General features: G+C 44.5%; 1 protein-coding gene across 1 annotated transcript; it reads right to left on the bottom strand.

The window, feature by feature from the left end:
* Window positions 1-2,191: 2,191 nt before the first annotated feature.
* Window positions 2,192-22,029, bottom strand: LOC130276458 (DNA damage-regulated autophagy modulator protein 1-like). Its single transcript, XM_056525895.1, has 3 exons — window positions 21,875-22,029; window positions 21,542-21,788; window positions 2,192-2,344 (listed from the first exon to the last, which is right to left on the bottom strand). Exons 1-3 carry the CDS (start codon window positions 21,997-21,999, stop codon window positions 2,192-2,194), a joined length of 525 nt encoding a protein of 174 aa, XP_056381870.1. The 5' UTR covers window positions 22,000-22,029.
* Between the last annotated feature and the right edge of the window lie 1,374 nt (window positions 22,030-23,403).

Raw genomic sequence — 23,403 nt, 5'->3', positions numbered from 1 at the left:
CCAGAGGCAGATGTACATGCTTAGGGGCATAAAGTTCTCTGTGTCGGGCCTTTAATTGTTCCATCAGGTCGGCTATTTCAGCCTCCTGGCGGGCCCTTTCTTGTTGTGCCTTAGGAACCGGTGGTAGAGATTTCCCAGGCAGAGGTTGAAGCACATCATGCATATATTGGACAAAGTCAGGTTCATGCCCAAATACCCATTGGGGCAATTTTGGGGAGCACAGTCGCGCATTTTGCAGGGCAGATAAGGGTATCTCTGGCTCAGGGCTGGTGGAGGAAGAGAAGGCAGCCTCAGATGGTGTACTTACTGATTATTCCTCGGTCGGGATCTCAGCCCACGAACCCCAGGTGCGGTGGTGAGGGGACAATCTCACTGGTGATGGAGTTCCAGGTGTCCCTGCCGTGTCCCCCGGAGGGATATTCTGCCAGTCGTCGTCATCGGGAAGTGGGGGAAGATCACAGCGCAGGCCTTCTTTGTGCGCTTTTCAGGCAGCGAGTTAACTCTTGCAATGCTGACCGGACCTGAGGATCGCAGCATACATTCGCATCTCACTTTACACATTTCTGCAGTAATAAAATTTTTGTCTCCCCCCCTTACTTTTCGCGTTTGCTCTCCTCACGCGGCACCATATGCAATCTTCCGCACAATTATATGGTGCTCCGTAACACATGGGGACAGTCTATTATACAGGGGGAGTACACTTAACTTGGTGGCAACAGCTGGAGGCACACACCCGTATCCTGTTCGTCAGACGCCAAAAAGCTATGTGATAGCCTAAGGGGTGTAGGGTATGGGGAGTGTAGGGTATCAAAGGGTGCTTGTTAACCCTTGCTTTTTGTGACACCAGGGTGAGGGCTCCTCTATAAAGCTTTTCCTACCGCCGCCCTTCCCAGGAACGATAGGGAGGTAGATGATAATAGGTTTGAGATAGATAATAATAATAGATTGTCCACAACCGGAAAGCTTCTGTAAACTGTGTTAACTTTACTGAAGATTTTCTGTACACTTCATTAACATAACAGTCTCTTATCATAACAACAGCTTCCTTTGGTGATTGACAATGGTTGGGACTTTAGCTTTAGAAGTCTTTTAGTCTATTGCGCTGTTAGGGGAATTAGTTGCGGTCCAATAGTCACGCTAGCATTAGCGGGAATTAGATTAAAACTCACAATTTTTGGTTCTGCTGAGGCCGTAGGTTTTGAGGCCTAGCGTGTCTTTGAAAGTTGCGTAGCACACCGTCCTGTTAGTCCGGCATCCAGGAGAGCAGCAACCCAAGAGAGCGATAATTGGACGCAGCTCCTTTATATGGGCAGGGGCTGGACTAACGCTAAGTGGTCCAAACAGATGGCAATCACCATTACAGAGATTTGTGAGCAACACATGACCCAAGGACATCTCAAGGTCCTGCAACATATCATAGAGACTACTAGCATGGTCACATGACCGAAGGTCCTGCAACGCTGAACAAGGTAAGTACTATACATTCCTATAAAATATAGCTATAATTATCAATATATACATTTATTAACACCAAAGTTAGACTCAAGGAGAGGCGACTAGGGGCTGTTCCACCTGAGGAACCCTACCTGAACGTAGTTACTCCAACTTTGGGGACTTCTGCACTAGGTACTGGATGCAATACGGTACCGGGACACCACATTTATCTTAAAATTCTTTCATTATATTAAAGTTATCCGGCCCGGGGTCCAACACGTGCTCCACTTCTGCTTTCCTAGCCTTCTGTCTTCAGCCTTCTTCCTCCTGCCTAAAAAAATTTTTTTATATGAAATTTCACGGATAAGAAGGCCCCTTAGGACAGCTTTACACGTGTCGCAAATTATTTGGGGTGATGCTGTGTCAGTGTTGTTTTAAAAAAAATACCCTAATTTCCTTTAAAATTTGCTCCTTACCATCAATGATTGAGAGCCAATGGGGATTCAGTCAAAAGGCTTTACTAGTCCCTGACCTCTCCTCCACTTGGATATCAATCATCAATGGAACATGGTCAGATACTGATCTACTACCGTACGAGATTTTTTTTTTTTTTATAAATTTTGATGCCAATAAGTTACAGAATGCCAAATCAATCCGCGAGGCAGCTCTATAAAAATCCCTATAACAGGAGTACATCGTGTCCTCTGGATGGAGTTCCCTCCAAATATTGATCCAGTTTAATTCTGTAACAATACGACTAAGCTGATATTGTTTGCCTTGTGGTAAATTTTGAGAGGCCTCTCCGCTCGTCCCTGACCAGATCCATGGGGCAGATAAAGTCTCCCATTACATATAATGAGAGGCCCTCCAGTCCCTTCAGGAATGTTAGAAGTGGTTCAAAAATATAGCTCTTGAAGGGGGGAGGGACATAAAAGAAGGTGAAGATCATTTCATGTTGATTAACTAACAAGTGTGAAAAAAAAAAGTCAAAGGGGCCAAAAACGGCAAATTCCACACAAAGGTAAAAACGCAAGAAAAAACGCCAGAAAAAAAACGCAAAAACGCAGGGAAAAACTGCAGCAGTTTTTCTGGCGTTTTTTTTTTCTGGCGTTTTTATGCCACAAAAATCGCAGGGCAAAAATCTCAGTGGAGTCCTAGCCTTATAGGGTTTTGTATACCTTTTTGCAATTTTGGTAATCCAGGACCTTGATTACAGTGTTGCTTCCAAATATTCACAATGCAAATTTTAATTGCGAATATCGCATGTTTGCGAATATTGCGAATATAGCACTATATATTCGCAAATACGAATATTCGCTTTTTTTTTTTTTTATAAACAGAACACATCACAGTGATCACTGATCATCCCTCTCTGTTTCCAGCTTGTGTTTGGTCCAAAGACTCCCAATACTACGGTGTGAGACTGGCGTATGCGAATATTCGCGAACCTTGTAGGCCAATGAAAATTATGCAGATACAGCTGTCAGAGGTTAGCAACATCCATAGCAACCATTATAGGAAAGTATCCCACCCCTTCGCTATATAAGATTCCTCCCAGCAGCAGCTCCCTGCAGTTTCTTGTGGTGGATAATGTGATAGGCTGTCCGGGCATGCTGGGAGTTGTAGTTTTGCAACATCTGGAGGTCCGCAGGTTGAAGACCACTGTAATAGGAGCTAGAATACTGTCCGTGGACTCCTGTGTATGACCATGAGTATCGGAGCGGAGCTCGCGTCATACACGGCTGGACCCATCGGTAATGGCCGACAATGGCGATCACGCGGATGTCCACCATTAACCCCTCAGATGCCGTGATCAGTACAGATCAATGGCATCTGCGGCAGTGCGCATGTTAAATTAGATGATCGGATCGCCCGCATCGCTGCCGCGGTGATCCGATCATCTGCCTCCGTCCGTCTCCTGGCGTCTCCTGCTCTGGTCTGAGATCGAGCAGACCAGAGCAGAAGATGACTGATAATACTGATCAGGGCTTTGCTCTATGCATAGTACTGAACAGTATTAGCAATCAAATTATTGCTATTGATAAAAAGGGTAATAAAACGTTGAAAAATGTAATAAAATTAATAAAAAAGAGAAAAATCCCCTCCCCCAATAAAAATGTAAATTGTCAGTTTTTTCCCATTTTACCCACTTTTTTCCCATTTTAACAACTGAAAATAATGTTTTTTTTATAAACATATTTGGTATTGACGCGTGCGTAAATGTCCGAACTATCAAAATATAATGTTAAAGGGGTACTCCAGTGCTTAGACATCTTATCCCCTATCCAAAGGAGATGCCTGATCGCGGCAGTCCCGCCGCTGGGGACCCCTGTGATCTTGCACGCGGCACCCCGTTTATAATCAGTCCCCGGAGCATGTTCGCTCCAGGTCTGATTACCGGCAACCACAGGGCGGGCAGCGTGTGACGTCACGCCTCCGCCCCCGTGTGGTGTCATGCTCCGCGCCTCAATGCAAGCCTATGGGAGGGTCGTGATAGCGGCCATGCCCCCTCCCATAGGCTTGCATTGAGGGGCGGAGTGTGACGTCACACGGGGGTGGAGGCGTGACATCACACGCCGCCTGCCCTGTGGTCGCCGGTAATCGGACTGATTATAAATGGGGTGCCGCGTGCAAGATCACGGGGGTCCCCAGCGGCGGGACTCCCGCGATCAGGCATCTTATCCCCTATCCTTTGGATAGGGGATAAGATGTCTAAGCACCGGAGTACCTCTTTAATGATCCCGTACAGTGAACGGCGCAAACGTAAAAAATAAAAAAAATCCAAAAATGCTTCTTTTTAGTCCCATTTTATTCACAAAAAAAATTAATAAAAGGTGATCTAAAAGTTTTCAATATGCAAATGTGGTATCGATAAAAAAGTAAAGATGACGCGCAAAAAATGAGCCCTCATCCCACCATATATAGGGAAAAATGAAAAAGTTATAGGTGGTGAAAACAGGGCAATTTTAGATTACTAATTTAGATTTTTTTTGATTTGGTGCAAAAATATAAAAGTATCTATCTATGGATATCATTTTAATCATATTGCAAGGATACAGATGTGGAGGACGGGAATCTTGGCAGAGGTTCCCTTGTTCTTCCAGTGAAAACCGACTTCAGCACTGTGAGCACTACACTGGCGTCGTGATGACACGGGAGTCAGGAGTAGCTTGTATCAAACTTTTTATTAATAACATAAAAAGTGGTACTACATAAGGACAACGCGTTTCGGAGGGGCTCCCTCCTTCCTCAGGTCCAAGTTACACTGTGCGGATACAGTGTTTGATATATACAAAGAACCATGAATACATTATTACATTAAACTTTTGAATGTGACGTCAGCCTCCAGGTTAAGTGTGTGGTATAGGGAACTCATGGGCTAGTGCATTAACTCTGTGATTTTTTGGCTGTTGAAACCATTAGGCCCATTGTGTAAAACTGTAAGATAAGCAGGAGGGTCTTGGCAGTACAGTGGATGGGAGACCCTGGTGGTGGTTTGGGTGGAGTGTTACAGTGTTGCGGTTAAACTTTACTTGTGATTGATAAATGTAGGTCAATTGGCAATTAAGAAAGCCTTTGACTGTGGGACTAGGTCAATTGGCAATTAAATGAGTGTTTGAACTGTGGGAACTAGGTTAATGGGGTACCAAATATGGGTATTGGGGTTAATTGAAACTGGATGTAATGTTAGGTTAAGGAACATAGAGGGAGATTTATCAAAACCTGTGTAAAGGAAAAGTTGTCTAGTTGCCTATAGCAACCAATCAGATTGTTTCTTTCATTTTGCTGAGGCCTTGTGAAAAATAAAAGAAGCGATCTGATTGGTTGCTATGGGCAACTTTTCCTTTGCACAGGTTTTGATAAATCTCCCCCTATGTTTCTTAACCTCCCATTCATACGCAGCCTTACACATTACATCCAGTTTCAATTAACCCCAATACCCATATTTAGTACCCCATTAACCTAGTTCCCATGGTTCAAACACTCAGTTAATTGCCAATTGACCTAGTTCCCACGGCTTACTTAATAGCCAATTGACCTACATTTGTCAATCATGAGTAAAGTTTAACCACAACACTGTAACACTCCGTCCCACTCGAACGAAAACCAGGGTCTCCCATCCACTGTACTGCAGAGACCCTCCTGTTTATTTTACAGTTTTACATACCGTGAGATCCTCATAGACCACAATGGGCCTTTGGTTTCAACGGGCAAAAAATCATGCACTACCCCATGAGTTCCCTATACCAGTAAAGAAGGGAGGGCTAAATGTTTGCGCATATGTGCATATATTTGCGCATATGCGCATACATGTTTGCATATGCACATACATTTTCATATATACGCAAAAAACACAACAACAAATATGCAAATTTTGCGAATATATGATGTATATTCGTCCATATATTCGCGAACGAAATATCGAAAATTCAAATTTGGCCTATGCTGCTCATTACTAAAAATTACAAGTTTTTTTTATTCTGTGGGTTAATACCATTAAAATGATACCCATGATATATGCTTTTCTATAATTGTACCGCTTAAAAAAAAAATATATATATATATATATATTTTAAAAAAATTTGCATATTTGAAATTGCCCTATTTTGACCACCTATAACTTAAAAATGTTTTTGTATACGGGGTGGTATGAGGGCTCATTTTTGGCGCCGTGATCTGTAGTTTTTCTCGGTACAACTTTTGCTTAGGTTTTACTTTTTAATCCTTTTTTCATAAATTTTTTGGGAATAAAATGTGACAAAAATGCAGCAATTTTGGCAATACCAAATATGTTTATTAATTGTCATTAACCACATTGGGACCCAGGGCGTACAGGTACGCCTTCGCTCCCTGGTACTGAAGGACTCAGGGCGTACTGTGTGAATTTCGGTCCCCGTCCGACTGCTGATATCGATCAGCAGTCACCCCGTGCAACTGCCCAGGGGGGTCATCATACCCCCCCCCATGTCGGCGTTCGCCGCAAATCGCCGGTTAATTCACACCGACGATTTGCGCCGATTCCGCGTCATACGGGTCTATGGTGACCCGGTGACCCTGAATATAAGGGGATCGCGGTCGTCCAAGACACCCACGATCCCCCTGAAGGGATAGGAGTGAGGTGGCAGGGGTGCCACCTCTCCTATCCTGGCTATTGGACATCAAGAAGCGATGACCAATAGCAGATCGGGGGCGAAAGGATTAACTTTTGGTTTCCCCATTCTGCCCACCCACAATAGGCTGGGCAGAATGGGGAAACCGACAGAGGACAGGCGCCGAAGTCTACTTACCCATCAGGGGCGGCAGCAGGCAGGGATCGGCGGAGGGAATCGACGGAAGAAGAGGACGGCGATGCAGCTTCCTGGATCCTAAGGAAGCCGGTGAGTTGCCTAGCAACATCTGGAGGGCTACAGTCTGACACCACTATACAGTGGTCTCTAAACTGTAGTCCTCCAGATGTTGCAAAACTACAACTCCCAGCATGCCCAGACAGCTGTTTGCTGTGTGGGCATGCTGGGATTTGTAATTTTGCAACAGCTGGAGAGCTGCAGTTTGGAGATCACTTTGCAGTGATATCTAAACTGTGGCCCTCTAGATTTTGCAAAACTACAAATCCCAGCATGCCCAAACAGCAAACAGCTATCTCGGCATGCTGGGAATTGTAGTTGTGTACCTCCAGCTGTTGCATAACTACATCTCCCAGCATGCCCTTTGGCATTCAGAACATGCTGGGAGTTGTACTTTTGCAACAGCTGGAGGCACACTGGTAACAGAACCTAACTGAAGGTTTTCCAACCAGTGTGCCTCCAGCTGTTGCAAAAGTACAACTCCCAGCATGCACGGTCTGTCAGTGCATGCTGGGAGTTGTAGTTTTGAAACAGCCGGAGGTTTGCCCCCCCTCCCTCATGTGAATGTACAGGGTACATTCACACGGGTGGGTTTACAGTGAGTCTTCTGCTTCAAGTTTGGGCTGCGGCAAATTGTACGCCGCAGCGCAAACTCCTAGCAGGAAACTCACCGTAAATTGCCAGTGTGAATGTACCCTAAAAACACTACACTACACTAACACATAATAAGGGGTAAAACACAACATATATGTGGTGTCCCGGTACCGTATTGTATACGATACCTTTATAGAGGTCCCCATAGTCAGAGACCCTAGGACGTCGGGGTCCCTCTTTTGTGGTTTTCCCCTTGTCACCCCTCAGTTAGTCAGTGACTATATAGAAGTTCATATAAGTATAAGTATATAGATGTGTATATATTTAGTTGCTTACCTATTCAGCGTAGCAGGACCTGCGGGTCACGTGATTAGGTTAGAACTCTATGGTTTTGCTACAGGACCTTTGGAGGTTTCCGTGACGTGTTCACCCACAATGCACTGTAACGGTGAGTGACAGTTGTTATGGACCAATTCAAAACGTCCGGCCCCTGCCCATATAAGGGACCTGCGCCATCATGATCCCTCTCTTGGGTTGCTGGAAGAGGTAGGACCTCCGTAGCTTACAAGACGATTTACTAGGCCAAAGTCTTGCGGCCTAGGCCTCTAACATAGCGGATAGACTAAGCAATTCCCCGCTTCTCATCGCAAGATTACTGGACCTAAACGCACCCCTAAATCCAGCGGATCTCTGCTATACAATCCCTAAGAAGCTTAATTGAGCTTACCTGATCCCAACCAACTGTCAATCGCTGCTCAAGCTATATGCATAGAGACTCTGTTATCTGGACTGTTACTATTGATGCATGTACAGAAATTCTTCAGTAAAAGTTCCTGCAAGTTTTCAGTTAACAGTGGTTGTGGACAGTACTTTATTTCTGCATCACCTATTGCTCTTGGGAAGGGTGGCAATAGGCCTATCAAGAAACACAGCATTTAACCCACACCCTGGCATCACGAGTGACAAGGGTTAACAGCGCCCTTAAATATCCTGAACAGCAACACTCTAACTACCCTACACCCCCACAACGATTTATCCCAATTCTGCCACCACATATACACCCCCTTACACTGTCCCCCCCAATAAAAATGAAAAATGTATCTTACGGCAGTGTTTCCAAAATGGAGCCTCCAGCTGTTGCAAAACAACAACTCCCAGCATTTACGGACAGCCACTCACTGTCCAGGCATGATGGGAGTTTGGCAACAGCTGGAGGCACCCTGTTTGGGAATCACTGGTGCAGAATACCCCTATGTCCACCCCTATGCAATCCCTAATGTAGTACTCAAATGCGCATGGCGCTGTCTCACTTCGGAGCCCTGTCGTATTTCAAGGAAACAGTTTAGGGCCACATATGGGGTATTTCCGTACTCGGGAAAAATTGCACTACAAATTTTGGGGGGATTTTTCTCCTTTTACCCCTTATGAAAAGGAAAAGTTGGGGGCTACACCAGCCAGTTAGTGTAAAAAAAATTTAAATTTTTACACTAACATACTTTTTATTTTCACAAGCGTTAAAAGCAAAAAAAGACCACCAAAACTTGTAGCGGAAATACCCCATATATGGGAGTAAAATTATCTGCGGGCGCACAACAAGGCTCAGGAGTGAGAGCGCACCATGTACATTTGAGGCCTAAATTGGTGATTTGCACAGGGGTGGCTCATTTTACAGAGGTTCTGACATAAACAAAAAATAAATACCCACATGTGACCTCATTTTTGAAACTACACCCCTCACGGAATGTAACAAGGGGTATATTGAGCCTTAACACCCCACAGGTGTTTGAATAATTTTGATTAAAGTTGGATGGGAAAATGAAAAAAAAAAATTTTTTTTCACTAAAATGCTGGTGTTACCCTAAATTTTTCATTTTCACAAGGTAAAATTGGAAAAATGCCCCCCCAAAATTTGTAACCCCATTTCTTCTGAGTATATAAATATCCCATATGTGGATGTAAAGTTTTCTGCGGGTGCACTACAATGCTCAGAAGAGAAGGAGCGTCATTGGGATTTTTAAGAGAAAATTTTTCCAGAATTGAAGGCCACGTGTGTTTACAAAGCTCCCATAGTGCCAGAACAATGGACCCCCCCACATGTGACCCAATTTTGTAAACTACACCCCTCATGTAATGTAACAAGGGGTACAGTGAGCAATTCCGCCACACAGGTGTCTGACAGATTTTTGGAACAGTGGTCCATAAAAATGAAAAATTTAATTTTTCATTTGCACAGCCCACTGTTCCAAAGATCTGTCAAACACCAGTGGGGTGTAAATGCTCTCTACGCCCCTTATTAAATTCTGTGAGGGGTTTAATTTCCAAAATCGGGTTATATGGGGGGTCTACTGTTCTGGCACCACGGGGGGGGGGGGGGGGGGGGGGCTTTGTAAATGCACATGGCCCCTGACTTCCATTCCAAACAAATTCTCTTTCCAAAAGCTCAATGGCACTCCTCCTCTTCTGAGCATTGTAGTGCGCCAGCAGAGAACTTGACGTCCACACATGGGGTATTTCCATACTCAGAAGAAATGGGGTTACAAATTTTGGGGGTAATTTTCTCCTATTACCCTTGTAAAAATGTAAAATTTTGGGGGGAAAACTGCATTTTAGTGAAATAATTTTTTTCATTTGCACATCCAACTTTAACAAAAAGTTATCAAACACCTTGTTATATTCTTTGTTATGTTATGTCAAACCCCTTGTTATGTTCCTTAAGGCGTGCAGTTGTTTATTTTATTTTTAATTTTTTTTGCTCTTCTGGCACCGTAGGGGCTTCCTAAATGCGACATTCCCCCCAAAAACCCTTTCAGCAAAATTTCCAAAAGCCAAATGTAACTTCTTCTCTTCTGAGCATTGTAGTTCACCCGCAGAGCATTTTACGTCCTAACATGGGGTAATTCCATGCTCAGAAGAGATGGGGTTACAAATTTTGGGGGTCATTTTCTCCCATTACCCTTTGTAAAAATGGTAAACTTGGGGGGAAAAATTGCACTTTAGTGAAAAAATTTATTTTTCATTTACACATCCGACTTTAATGAAAAGTCGTCAAACACCTGTGGGCTGTTAAGGTTCACTGGACCCCTTGTTACGTGCCTTGAGGGGTGTAGTTTCCAAAATAGTATGCCATTTGGGGTTTTTCTGCTTTTCTGGCACCATAGGGGCTTATTAAATGCCCCCCAAAAACCATCCCAGCAAAATTCACTCTCCCATTGTTGCTCCTTCCCTTCTGAGCCCTCTAGTGTGCCCGCTGAACACTTTACATACACATATGAGGTATTTCCTTACTCGAGAGAAATTGGGTTACAAATTTTGTGAGGCTTTTTCTCCTATTACCCCTTGTACAAATTCAAAAACTGGGTTTATAAGAACATGCGAGTGTAAAAAATTGAGATTTTGAATTTCCTCCTTCACTTTGCTGCTATTCCTGTGAAACACCTAAAGGGTTAACACACTTACTGAATGTCATTTTGGATACTTTGAGGGGTGCAGTTTTTATAATGGGCTCATTTATGGGGTATTTCTAATATGAAGGCCCTTCAAACCCACTTCAAAACTGAACTGGTCCCTGAAAAATTCAGATTTTGAAAATGTTGTGAAAAATTGGAAAATTGCTGCTGAACTTTGAAGCCCTCTGATGTCTTCTAAAAGTAAAAACTTGTCAAATTTATGATGAAAATACAAAGTAGACATATTGTATTTGTGAATCAATATATAATTTATTTGGAATGCCTGTTTTTATTACAAGCAGAGAGCTTCAAATTTGGAAAAATTGTAAATGTAAAAAATTTTCATAAAAATTTGGATTTTTTCACCAAGAAATGATGCAAGTATCGACAAAAATTTACCACTAACATGAAGTAGAATATGTCACGAAAAAACTATCTCGGAATCAGAATGAAAAGTAGAAGCATCCCAGAGATATTAATGCTTAGGGTGGAATTTCTTGGCAGAATTTCTGCCGGAGATCAAGATGGCAGCACTAGGACCCTGCAGACTGCATTGTCGTCCCCATAGATGCCAATGCATTTCTGAGCAGATCTCCCTAAAGATTCACCCAGAAATGCATTGCCATCTATGGGGACGGCAATGCAGTCTGTGCGGTCTTAGTGCTGCCGGCTAAATCTCCAGCAGAAATGCTGCCCAGAGATTCTGTAGTGTGAACCTAGCCTTAAAGTTACAGTGGTCAGATGTGCAAAAAATGGCTGCGTCCTTAAGGTGAAAATGGGCTGATCTCTTAAGGGGTTAAACCCCACTGGCACTTGACAGATCTTTGGAACAGTGGGCTGTACAAATGAAAAATTTTCATTTTTCATTTTCACAGACCACTGCTCAAAAAATCTATCAAGCACCTCTTATTAGGGGTGTAGTTTCCAAAATGGGGTCAGATGTGGGGGGGGGGGGTCACTGTTCCGGCACCATGGAGGCCTAAACGCACATGGCCTTCAATTTCAGCCAGATTCTCTCTCCAAAAGCCCAATGACGCCCCTTCTCTTCTGAGCCCTGTAGTTCACCCGCAGAGCACTTTACATCCACATGTGGGGTATTTTCTGACTCAGAAGAAATGGGGTTACAAATTTTGCAGGGCTTTTTCTCCTGTTACCCCTTGGGAAAATGATAAAATTGGGGTAACACCAGCATTTTAGTAAAAAAATTGTAATTTTTTTAAATTTTCACCTCCAATTTGTCAAACACTTGTGGGATGTTAAGGCTCACTATACCCCTTGTTACTTTACGTGAGGGATGTAGTTTTCAAAATGGGGTCACATGTGGGTGTTTTTTTATGTTTATGTCAGAACTGCTGTGACTTTAGGCCTCAAATGTATATGGTACACTCTCCCTTCTGAGCCATGTTATGCGCCTGCAGAGCACTTTGCGTCAAAATATACAAATTTTTTTTCCTTTTACCTCTTGTGAAAATTAAAAGTATGGGGCAACACCAGCATGTTAGTGTAAAAATTTTTATTTGTTTACACTAACATGCTGGTGTAGACCCCAAATTTACCTTTTCTTAAGGGGTAAAAGAAGAGAAAAAAAATTGTAACCCAAAACTGTTCTCTTGAAATATGAGAGGGCTCCAAAGTGAAAGAGCACCATGCGCATTTGAGTCCACCACCAAATTACCCTACGGCAGTGCTTCCCAAATTGGGTGTCTCCAGCTGTTGCAAAACTCCCAGAATCCCAGGACAGTCAATGGCTATGCCAATGTTCTGGCCCCTGTATCACCCGTCATTACGCACAGAGCAAGTTTTCTGACAGCAGGGTGCCGCAACCAAGATCACGGGGGTCCTCTGGAGAGGGGATAAGATGTCTAGGTGCGTAGTACCCCTTTAACTCCTTGGGGACGAAAGGCGTATGCATATTCCCTTGCGTCCTGTCACTTAGGGACGGATGGCGTATCCATACGCCTTCGGCATTTCCGATCACTGACGCTCGCCGGGCGGTGATCGGACCGGGATGACTGCTGATAACTATCAGCAGGCATCCTGTGGCAATGCATAGGGGGGTCCTGAGACCAACCCATATCGGCGATCTCCCGGAAAATAAGACTTATCAGAGCTGTCAGAGACAGCTCCGACCAGCCTAAAGGATAGGAGCGAGGTGGCAGTGTTGCCACCCCCTCCAATCCCCTGCCATTGGTCGGTCAGGCTGACCACCAATGGCAGGAGGGGGGCGGGGGGGGTTAGAGTTCATTTCCCCCGCTCTAGCCACCGATCGGAAGTCGGTACAGAGCGGGAGAACACGGGCGGAGAGGGGGAGCATGGCCCGGCTTACCCGGACCTTCGGAGGCGGCATCGGCGGCATCCACGGAGCAGCGGCGCAAGCAGGAGGAGCGGCGGCCGGAAAGATGCGGCTGAGAAGGCTGCAGTGAAGATCGCGATAAATGATCTTCACTGTGGCCTTCTAAAAGCTGCAAAACTACAATTCCCAGCATGCCCAGACAGCCAAAGGCTCTCTGGGCATGCTGAGAGTTGTAGTTTTGCAACATCTGGAGGGTCACAGTTTGGAGACCATTGTGTAGTGGTTTCTAAACTATGGTCCTCCAAATGTTGCAAAACTACATCTTTCAGCATGCACTGACTATCTGGGCATGCTGGGAGTTGTAGTTTTGCAACATCTGAAGTGGCACAGTTTGGAGACTATTATATGGTGGTCTCCAAACTGTAGCCTTTGAGATGTTGCAAAACTACAACTCCCAGCATGCCCAGACAGTCAGGGATGCTGGGCGTGTAGTTCTGCAATATCTGGCCCTTCAGATGTTGTAGAACTACAACTCCCAGCATGCCTGGACTGTTTTGTTTTGCAACATCTGGAGGGCTACAGTTTGGAGGCCACTACTTAGCGGTCTCCAAACTGTTCTTCCCCAGTTGTTGCATAACTACAACTCCTAGCATGCCCAGACTGTCCAGGCATGCTGGGAGTTGTAGTTCTGCAACATCTTAAGGGCCAGATATTGCAGAACTACACGCCCAGCATCCCTGACTGTCTGGCCGTGCTGGGAATTGTAGTTTTGCAACAGCTGTAGACACACTGGATGGGAAACACTGAGCTAGAGTCTGTTTCCCAACTCAGTGATTCCAACCCGTGTGCCTCCATCTGTTGAAAAACTACAACTCCCAGAGTGCACCGACAGACCGTACATGCTGGGAGTTGTAGTCTTGCAACAGCTGGAGGCACATGGGTTGGAATCACTGGGCTAGAGTCTGTTTTCCAACTCAGTGGTTCCCCACCAGTGTGCCTACAGCTGTTGTAAAACTACAACTCCCAGCATGTACGGTCTGTCAGTGCATTCTGGGAGTTGTCATTTTGACACAGCTGAAGGTTTGGGGCGCCCCCCCCCATGTACAGGGTACCCCCACACGGGCGGGTTTACAGTGGGTTTCCTTCAAGGAAACTTTCTGTGAACCCCTGCCTGTGTGAATGTACCCTAAAAACACTACACTAACAAATAATAAAAAGTAAAACACTACACATACACCCCCTTACACGTCGCCCCCCCCCCCCCCCCAATAAAAATGAAAAACGTCTCATACGGCAGTGTTTCCTAAACAGCGCCTCCAGCTTTAGCAAAACCACAACTCCCAGTGTTTCCGGACAGCCATAGACTGTCCTGACAGGCTGGAAGTCTTGCAACAGCTGGAGGCACCCTGTTTGGGAAACACTGCTGTAGGGTTTTGGTGGAGACAAGCCCCATCCTTGTAACCGGGTCCACCACTATTGCAAATTCCTTATTCAGGCCTCAAATGCGCATAGCGCTCTCTCACTTCAGAGCCCTGTCGTATTTCAAGGCAACAGTTTAGGGCCACATATGGGGTATCTCCGTACTCGGGAGAAATTGCGTTACAAATTTTGGGGGGATTTTTCTCCCATTACCCTTTGTACAAATGGTAAATTTGGGAAAAAATCTGCACTGTAGTGAAAATTTTTTTTTTTCATTTACACATCCGAATTTAACGAAAAGTCGTCAAACACCTGTGGGGTGTTAAGGCTCACCGGACTCCTTGTTACGTGCCTTGAGGGGTGTAGTTTCCAAAATTGTATGCCATGTGTTTGTTTTTTTGCTGTTCTGGCACCATAGAGGCTTCCTAAATGTGATATGCCCCCAAAAACCATTTTTTTTTTCATTTACACATCCGAATTTAACGAAAAGTCGTCAAACACCTGTGGAGTGTTAAGGCTCACTGGACCCCTTGTTACGTGCCTTGAGGGGTGTAGTTTCCAAAATAGTATGCCATGTGTTTTTTTTTGCTGTTCTGGCACCATAGGGGCTTCCTAAATGCAACATATCCCCCAAAAACCATTTCAGCAAAATTCACTCTCCAAAATCCCATTGTCGCTCCTTCCCTTCTGAGCCCTCTACTGCGCCCGCTGAACACTTGACATACACATTTGAGGTATTTCCATACTCGAGAGAAATTGGGTTACAAATTTTGGGGGGCTTTTTCTCCTATTACCCCTTGTAAAATGTCAAAAACTGGGTCTACAAGAACATGCGAGTGTAAAAAATGAATATTTTGAATTTCCTCCTTCACTTTGCTGCTATTCCTGAGAAACACCTAAAGGGTTAACAAACTTACTGAATGTCATTTTGAATACTTTGAGGGGTGCAGTTTTTATAATGGGGTCATTTGTGGGGAATTTCTAATATGAAGGCCCTTCAAATCCACTTCAAAACTGAACTGGTCCCTGAAAAATTCCGATTTTGAAAATTTTGTGAAAAATTGGAAAATTGCTTCTGATCTTTTAATCCCTCTGATGTTTTACCAAAAGTAAAAACCTGCCAACTTTATGATGCAAACATATAGTAGAAATATTGTATTTGTAAATCAATATATAATTTATTTGGAATGTCTGATTTCCTTACAAGCAGAGAGCTTCAAAGTTAGAAAAATGCAAGATTTTCTATTTTTTCATTGAATTTTGGAATTTTTCACCAAGAAATGATGCAAGTATCGACAAAAATTTACCACTAACATAAAGTAGAATATGTCACGAAAAAACAATGTCGGAATCAGAATGAAAAGTAAAAACATCCCAGAGTTATTAATACTTAAAGTGACAGTGATCAGAATTGCAAAAAATGCTCCCGTCCTTAGGGTTATAATGGGCTCCGTCCCCAAGGAGTTAAGAGGGAAAAACATGACATATATTTAACCCCAACCTAAATGTACCTTATGTTTATTTTCTACCTAAGGTACATAAAGACCGAAAAAAAATACATCAGAGGAACTTCATTTTGGAGGCAATTAACCCCTTCCCGACCTATGACATACCTGTACGTCATGGGTGGCAAGGTGTTCCTGACCCATGACATACAGGTACGTCATGAACATTACTGCCGCTACTCGCGGCATCCCGCAGCGCCCGGTAAGATGGTGGCTATCACTGATAGCCAGCCATCTTACCATGCGACCACGGGGGGGTTTCATCCCCCACCCCCCCCCAGCGATCGCTGCTATCAGCTGGTCAAATCTGACTAGCTGATAGCAGCGTTTCGCTATCAGAATACTTAGCAGCGCGGTGTGTGAGTCCCGATCACGGGGATCGGGACACACACCGCTCTGCTAAGTGTCCCTGACCTGTCCCCCGGCGTCACTTACCCGTCCGAGCAGTGTCCCGAGCGGTCCCGGCGCGAGCGGCGTCCTCCATGCGGTCCAGGCGGCGCTGCGTCCCGGAGGTGAGTTTCCGGCAGCAGTGCGGCATCTTCATTGGCAGCAGTGAGATCGCCATAAAGCGATCTCACTGCTGCCTCTGGGAGTTTCAAAACTGCAACTCCCAGCATGCCCAGACAGCCTTTGGCTTTCTGGGCATGCTGGGAGTTGTAGTTTTGCAACATCTGGAGGTCCTCAGTTTGGAGACCACTGTATAATGGTCTCCAATCTGTGCTCTTCCAGATGTTGCAAAACTACAAATCTCAGCATGCTCAGTCTGTCCAGGCATGCTGGGAGTTGTAGTTCTCTAACATCTGGAAGAGCACAGATTGGAGACCATTATACAGTGGTCTCCAAACTGTGGACCTCCAGATGTTGCAAAACTACAACTCCCAGCATGCCCAGACTGCCCAAGCATGCTGGAAGTTGTAGTTCGGCAACATCTGATCCTTCAGATATTGCCGAACTACAACTTCCAGCATGCCTGGGCAGTCTGGGCATGCTGGGAGTTGTAGTTTTGCAACAACTGGAGGCACACTAGTTGGGAAACATTGTCCATTTCCTACCTCAGTGCCTCCAGCTGTTGCAATTGTTGCAAAACTATAACTCCCAGCATGCACTGACAGACCATGCATGCTGGGAATTGTAGTTTTGCAACAGCTGGAGGCACACTGGTTTGGAAACACTAAGTTTGGTTGCAAAACACTTGAAAGTTTATTACTTAACTTAGTGTTTCCAAACCAGTGTTCCTCCAGCTGTTGCAAAACTACAACTCCCAGCATGCACGGACAGCCAAAGGGCATGCTCGGAGTTTGCAACAGCTGGATGTTTGCCCCCTCCCCCCAATGTGAATGTACAGGGTACACTCACATGGGCGGAGGTTTACAGTGAGTGCTGCAAGTTTGAGATGGAGCAAATTTTGCGCTGCAGCTCAAACTTCCAGCGGCAAACTTGCTGTGAACCTCTGCCCATGTGACTGTACCCTAAAAACACTACACTACACTGACACTAACCTAAAATAAAAAGTAAAAAACACTACATATACACATACCCCTACACAGCCCCCCCTCCCCGAAAAAAAATGAAAAACGTTTGGTACGCTACTGTTTCCAAAACGGAGCCTCCAGCTGTTGCAAAATAATAACTCCCAGTATTGCCGGACAGCCATTGACTGTCCAGGCATGCTGGGAGTTTTGCAACAGCTGGAGGCACCCTGTTTGGGAATCATTGGCATAGAATACCCCTATGTCCACCCCTATGCAAATCCCTAATTCAGGCCTCAAATGCGCATGGCGCTCTCACACTTTGGAGCCCTGTCGTATTTCAGGGCAACAGTTTTGGGACACATATGGGGTATCGCCGTACTCGGGAGAAATTGACTTACAAATTTTGGGGGGCTTTTTCTTCTTTAACCCCTTATGAAAAGGTGAAGTTGGGGTCTACACCAGCATGTTAGTGTAAAAAAATAAATTTTTTACACTGACATGCTGGTGTTGCCCTATACTTTTCATTTTCACAAGAGGTAAAAGGGAAAAAAGACCCTCTAAATTTGTAATGCGATTTCTCCCGAGTACGGAGATACCCCATATGTGGGCGCAAAGTGCTCTGGGGGCGCACAAAAAGGCCCAGAAGGGAGAGTGCGCCATGTACATTTGAGGCGATTTGCACAGGGGTGGCTGATTGTTACAGCAGTTCTGACAAACGCAAAACAATAAATATCCATATGTGACCCCATTTTGGAAACTACACCCTTCACGGAATGTAATAAGAGGTACAGTGAGCATTTACACCCCACTGGTGTATGACAGATTTTTGGAACAGTGGTCTGTGAAAATGAAAAATAAAATTTTTGATTTGCACAGTCCACTGTTTTAAATATCTGTCAAACGCCAGTGGGGTGTAAATGCTCACTGCACCCCTTATTAAATTCCATGAGGGGTATTGTTTCCAAAATGGGGTCACATGTGGGGGGGTCCCCTGTTCTGGCACCATAGGGGCTTCCTAAATGGGACATTCCCCCCAAAAACCATTTCAGAAAAACTCACTCTCCAAAATCCCATTGTCGCTCCTTCCCTTCTGAGCCCTCTACTGCGCCCGCCGAACACTTTACATATGCATATGAGGTATTTCCTTACTCGAGAGAAATTGGGTTACAAATTTTAGGGTGATTTCTCTCCTTTTACCCCTTGTAAAAATTCAAAAATTGGGTCTACAAGAAAATGTGTAAAAAATTAAGATTTAGAATTTTCTCCTTCACTTTGCTGCTATTCCTGTGAAACACCTAAAGGGTTAAAACACTTACTGAATGCCATTTTGAATACTTTGGGGGGTGCAGTTTTTATAATGGGGTCATTTATGGGGTATTTCTAATATGAAGACCCTTCAAATCCACTTCCAACCTGAACTGGGCCCTGAAAAATTACGATTTTGAAAATCTTGAGAAAAATTGGAAAATTGCAGCGGAACTTTGAAGCCCTCTGATGTTTTCCAAAAGTAAAAACTTGTCAATTTTTTTATGCAGACACAAAGTAGACATATTGAGTATGTGAATCAATATGTAATTTATTTGGAATATCCATTTTCCTTTCAAGCAGAGACTTTCAAAGTTAGAAAAATGCTAAATTTTCTAAATTTTCATGAAATTTTTAGATTTTTTACCAAGAAAGGATGCAAATATCAGTGAAATTTTACCAATAACATAAAGTAGAATATGTCACGAAAAAACAATTTCGGAATCAGAATGATAAGTAAAAGCATTCCAGAGTTATTAATGTTTAAAGTGACAGTGGTCAGATTTTCAAAAAATGCCCAGGTCCTGAAGGTGAACATGGGCTGGATCATGAAGGGGTTAAAGGAGTAGTCCAGTGCTGAAAAACATCCCCTATCCCAAGGATAGGGGATAAGTTTCAGATTGCGAGGGGTCCGACCGCTGGTGGGCCCCCGCGATCTCCTGTATGGGGCCCTGGCTCGCTGGCCAGATAGCGCGTGTTGACCACCAGACGAAGCGGCAGCCGACACGCCCCTTCAAAAAAAGCGCTATGGCAGAGCCAGAGATTGCCAAAGGCAGAGCTGCATCAGTCCCCCAAAAATTTTAGTTCCTGGATTTAAATATCTATATTCAGGATGGCTGTTTGCATACTGCCACCTATTTTAAGGAACTACTTCGACTTTAACAGTTGCCATCGGAAACAATGGAAGAAGAACATTCCATTCGGTCAAATGAAAAGAATCCGGAGGAATTGTTCTTCCACACAAAAATGCCAGCAACAACTAGATAACCTGGAGAATCGTTTTAAACAAAAAGTGTATCCCAAACCCCTTATACAAGGAGCACGCCAGAGAGTGGACGAATTAGAACAAAGTGCTTGCTTGAAAAATTAATAAACAGGGTAATGCAGAGGGTGGTTATAATGATGAATTTGATTCTGGTTTTCTAACTACCGTATATACTCGAGTATAAGCCGACCCGAATATAAGCCGAGGCCCCTAATTTTACTCCCCTCCCCCCAAAAAAATAAATAAATAAAAATTAAAAAAATAAGTTATTGACTCGACTATAAGCCTAGGGTGGGAAATACCTCATCCCCCCATGTAATCATCCAGACCCCCCGTCATCATCCCGCCCTCCCCTTCATCATCACCGCCTGTCAATCCCTTCATCAGTGGTTTTCAACCTGCGGACCTCTAGATGTTGCAAAACTACAACCCCCAGCATGCCCGGACAGCCATCGGCTGTCTGGGCATGCTGGGAGTTGTAGTTTTGAAACCTCTGGAGGTCCGGAGGTTGAAGACCACTGCGGCCTTCATCATCATCCCCCCCTTAATCATCATCCCCCTCCCTTTCATCATCACCGCCTGTCAATCCCTTCATCAGTGGTCTTCAACCTGCGGACCTCCAGATGTTGCAGAACCACAACTCCCAGCATGCCCAGACAGCTATCGGCTGTCCGGGCATGCTGGGAGTTGTAGTTTTGAAACCTCTGGAGGTCGGCAGGTTGAAGACCACTGTGGCCTTTTTGTTTTGTACTCACCTTCCCTTGGCAGGAAGTTAGGGTGAGCTGGTCCTAGTGATGTTGCCTTGACGACGACGCACAGGGACGTTGCGCATGAAGAGGGCCCTCCGGTGAAAATGGACAGCCCGGAACGAGTATCCCTCCCCACCGGATGGTCCCTGCAGCATAGATGGCCCGGACCAGCTCACCCTAACTTCCCGCTGTGGGGGGGGGGGGGTGAGTACAAAACAAAAGAGGGGGGGGCGGGGCCTGGATGATGACGAAGGCCGAAGTGGATTTCAACCTGCGGACCTCCAGAGGTTTCAAAACTACAACACCCAGCCGATGGCTGTCTTGGCATGCTGGGAGTTGTAGTTTTACAACATCTGGCGGTCTGCAGGTTGAAGACCACTGAAAAGGGATTGACATGCGGAGAGATCACTCGAGTATAAGCCGAGGGGGCATTTTCAGCACGAAAAATGGTGCTGAAAAACTCGGCTTATACTCGAGTAAATACAGTAGGTATTACACGTCACACACCAATATTTTTTTTTAATTTTTTTTAATTTTTTTGTACAGGTAATATTACCAGCTCATATTATTTTTTTTATGGTTTTTCCGTGTCCTGTGCAGTATCTCTCCCAGAAGTCCACTTGATGGCCCACGTGGTGGTCTACACCCCGAAGTCATCAATTCTTACTCTAAGAGAGAGTTTGCAGCTGTTCCTGGAGACGGTTAACATTAACCTCTGCATGGTGGAATAATAGGTCACAATGTTTATCAGGATCAGTAGAAGCATCACCCACTCGATGATTATGGTGGTGATTTCACGGATCTCGTCCCAGTCTTCATCATCATAGAATAATTCCTGTAATGTTTTATATCCAAAGTAGAAAATTGCGCAGGTAAAAGCCAGGCCACAGCAGGTGCATCTACTATGGCGGATGACTTTCTTTGCTCCTGGTAATTTATACATCTGGATGGACTGCCCAAGGTAGTATAAGGCTTCACATGCAATGGAAATTACCATGCTGACAAAGTGTATCCTGGGATATTCTTCGGGGGACAATACATGCATGACAGCTGTACCAAAACAGGAGGCCCACACAATGGCGAGCAGGATCCTCTGGATCGGGACCTGATGACCCCTGAACTCTTCAGTATGCATAACCATATACTTATAAATAAGAAAGGTTAGTACCAAAGTGCCAATGGATGTCCCTATGAAACCAATTCTCAATAATATGTTTTCGGGAAAGAAATTTCCCACGTCACTGTGAAGGAAAATAAACTAATGTTATTATGGATATTTCCTCACTCCCAACCCATGAAATAAGAATCTTGTGCTTGTTTATCTTACCTGATGTGCATCAGTGGCGAGGCGGCATGGCCGAGGACGACCGTCACGATGTAGCTGGTGGCAAGCCAGGCCGCACACCAAAATGCCAACAGAAGGGGGACGAACCCCAAACCTTTTAGCTCCATCTCAGTCAAGAAGAAGAAATAGAAGTTGCTAATCGCACTGTACCAATCTACAGAATGAAGGCTCGGGCGGCTGTCAGTGGAATGTCAGGACTCCAGCTGTCTATGACATCACATGTCTGATGTCACGATGACTGCTTGTTTATTAGAGCTGCCATGATTTAGTATCTGCTATGGACATAACCTGATGTTTCTACTATGGACCTTACAGACCCCAGAACCCAAGTAATTAGTGCAGGGGCTCCATTTTGATCATCTCATATTTCACATTATTTGAGTTCCAGGGCTCGGATACATTTGCACCCTCTATAACAGCAACTTTGCATAAGGAAATAGTCTAATTAAACTTTTCTTATATATAGACTCCCCGACATCTCCAAGGATAAGCCTCTAAGGGTCTCGTTCGATCTTAATGTTATACCTTTTTTCAATAAGATCGATGATTCCAAAATGTATGAATATAGGAATAATTCCATATAAGATACAAAAAGTTAGCATCCTCCACCTGACATTTTGGACAGCTTGCATCCTGTCTAAGGCCCATACGCTTCAATCCCCATGGAGTATAATACATCCTATACGAAATCTTAGACTGTACCATTACATGGGCCTTATTATATCATGTACATTTCATGTTTACAATGGCTCTGCCCCATGAATCTGAATATAAACCCCCCAAGTCCCTTTCCCATCTAACCTTGATAACATCAACATTTTAGATTTTTTTTTACATGGGTTTAGGGACAGGGGGCCCTCTCATTAATTCAACAAGGGGAATGTGAATGTTCTCTCCTGAACTCTCCTTTTATTGATTTATGAAAAACAATTGTGGTGCCTTGGTGGGGATGTAGGGTAGTTGTGGTGTTGCTGTTGGGGATAATAAAGGGCGCGGTTAACCCTTGTCACTCGTGACGCCAGGGTGAGGGTTAAATACTGTAAAGTTGCTAGGGCCTATCGTCACCCTTCCCAAGAGCGATAGGCGAGTGCGTAATAAATGGATTGTCCACAACCCCTGTTTAACGGAAAACTTGCAGGAACATTTACTGAAGATTTTCTGATGCAGGCAATAGCAATAACAGTCCAGATAACAGATTTTACTTCTAGTTGATCAGCAATTGACAGTGGGTTGGGATCAGATAAGCTTAATTTAGCTATTAGAAGATTCCGTAGCATAGATCCGCTGGATTTAGGGGTGCATTTAGGTCCAGTGATCTTGCAGAGAGTAGCGGTGAATGATTGAAGTATAACCGCTTTGGTATAGGCCGAGGCCGCAAGGCTTTGGCCTAGAAAACTTACTTGAAAGTTGCGGAGGTCCTACCTCGTTCAGTGACAGCAACCCAAGAGAGCGAATAATGGCCGCAGCTCCCTTATATGGGCAGGGGCTGGCCGTTTTGGATTGGTCCATAA

Source organism: Hyla sarda, chromosome 1 (genome assembly GCF_029499605.1).
Source record: "Hyla sarda isolate aHylSar1 chromosome 1, aHylSar1.hap1, whole genome shotgun sequence".
Lineage (NCBI taxonomy): Eukaryota > Metazoa > Chordata > Amphibia > Anura > Hylidae > Hyla > Hyla sarda.
The sequence above is the reverse complement of the archived record's forward strand: the minus strand, read 5'-3'. Positions and strand labels throughout refer to the sequence as shown.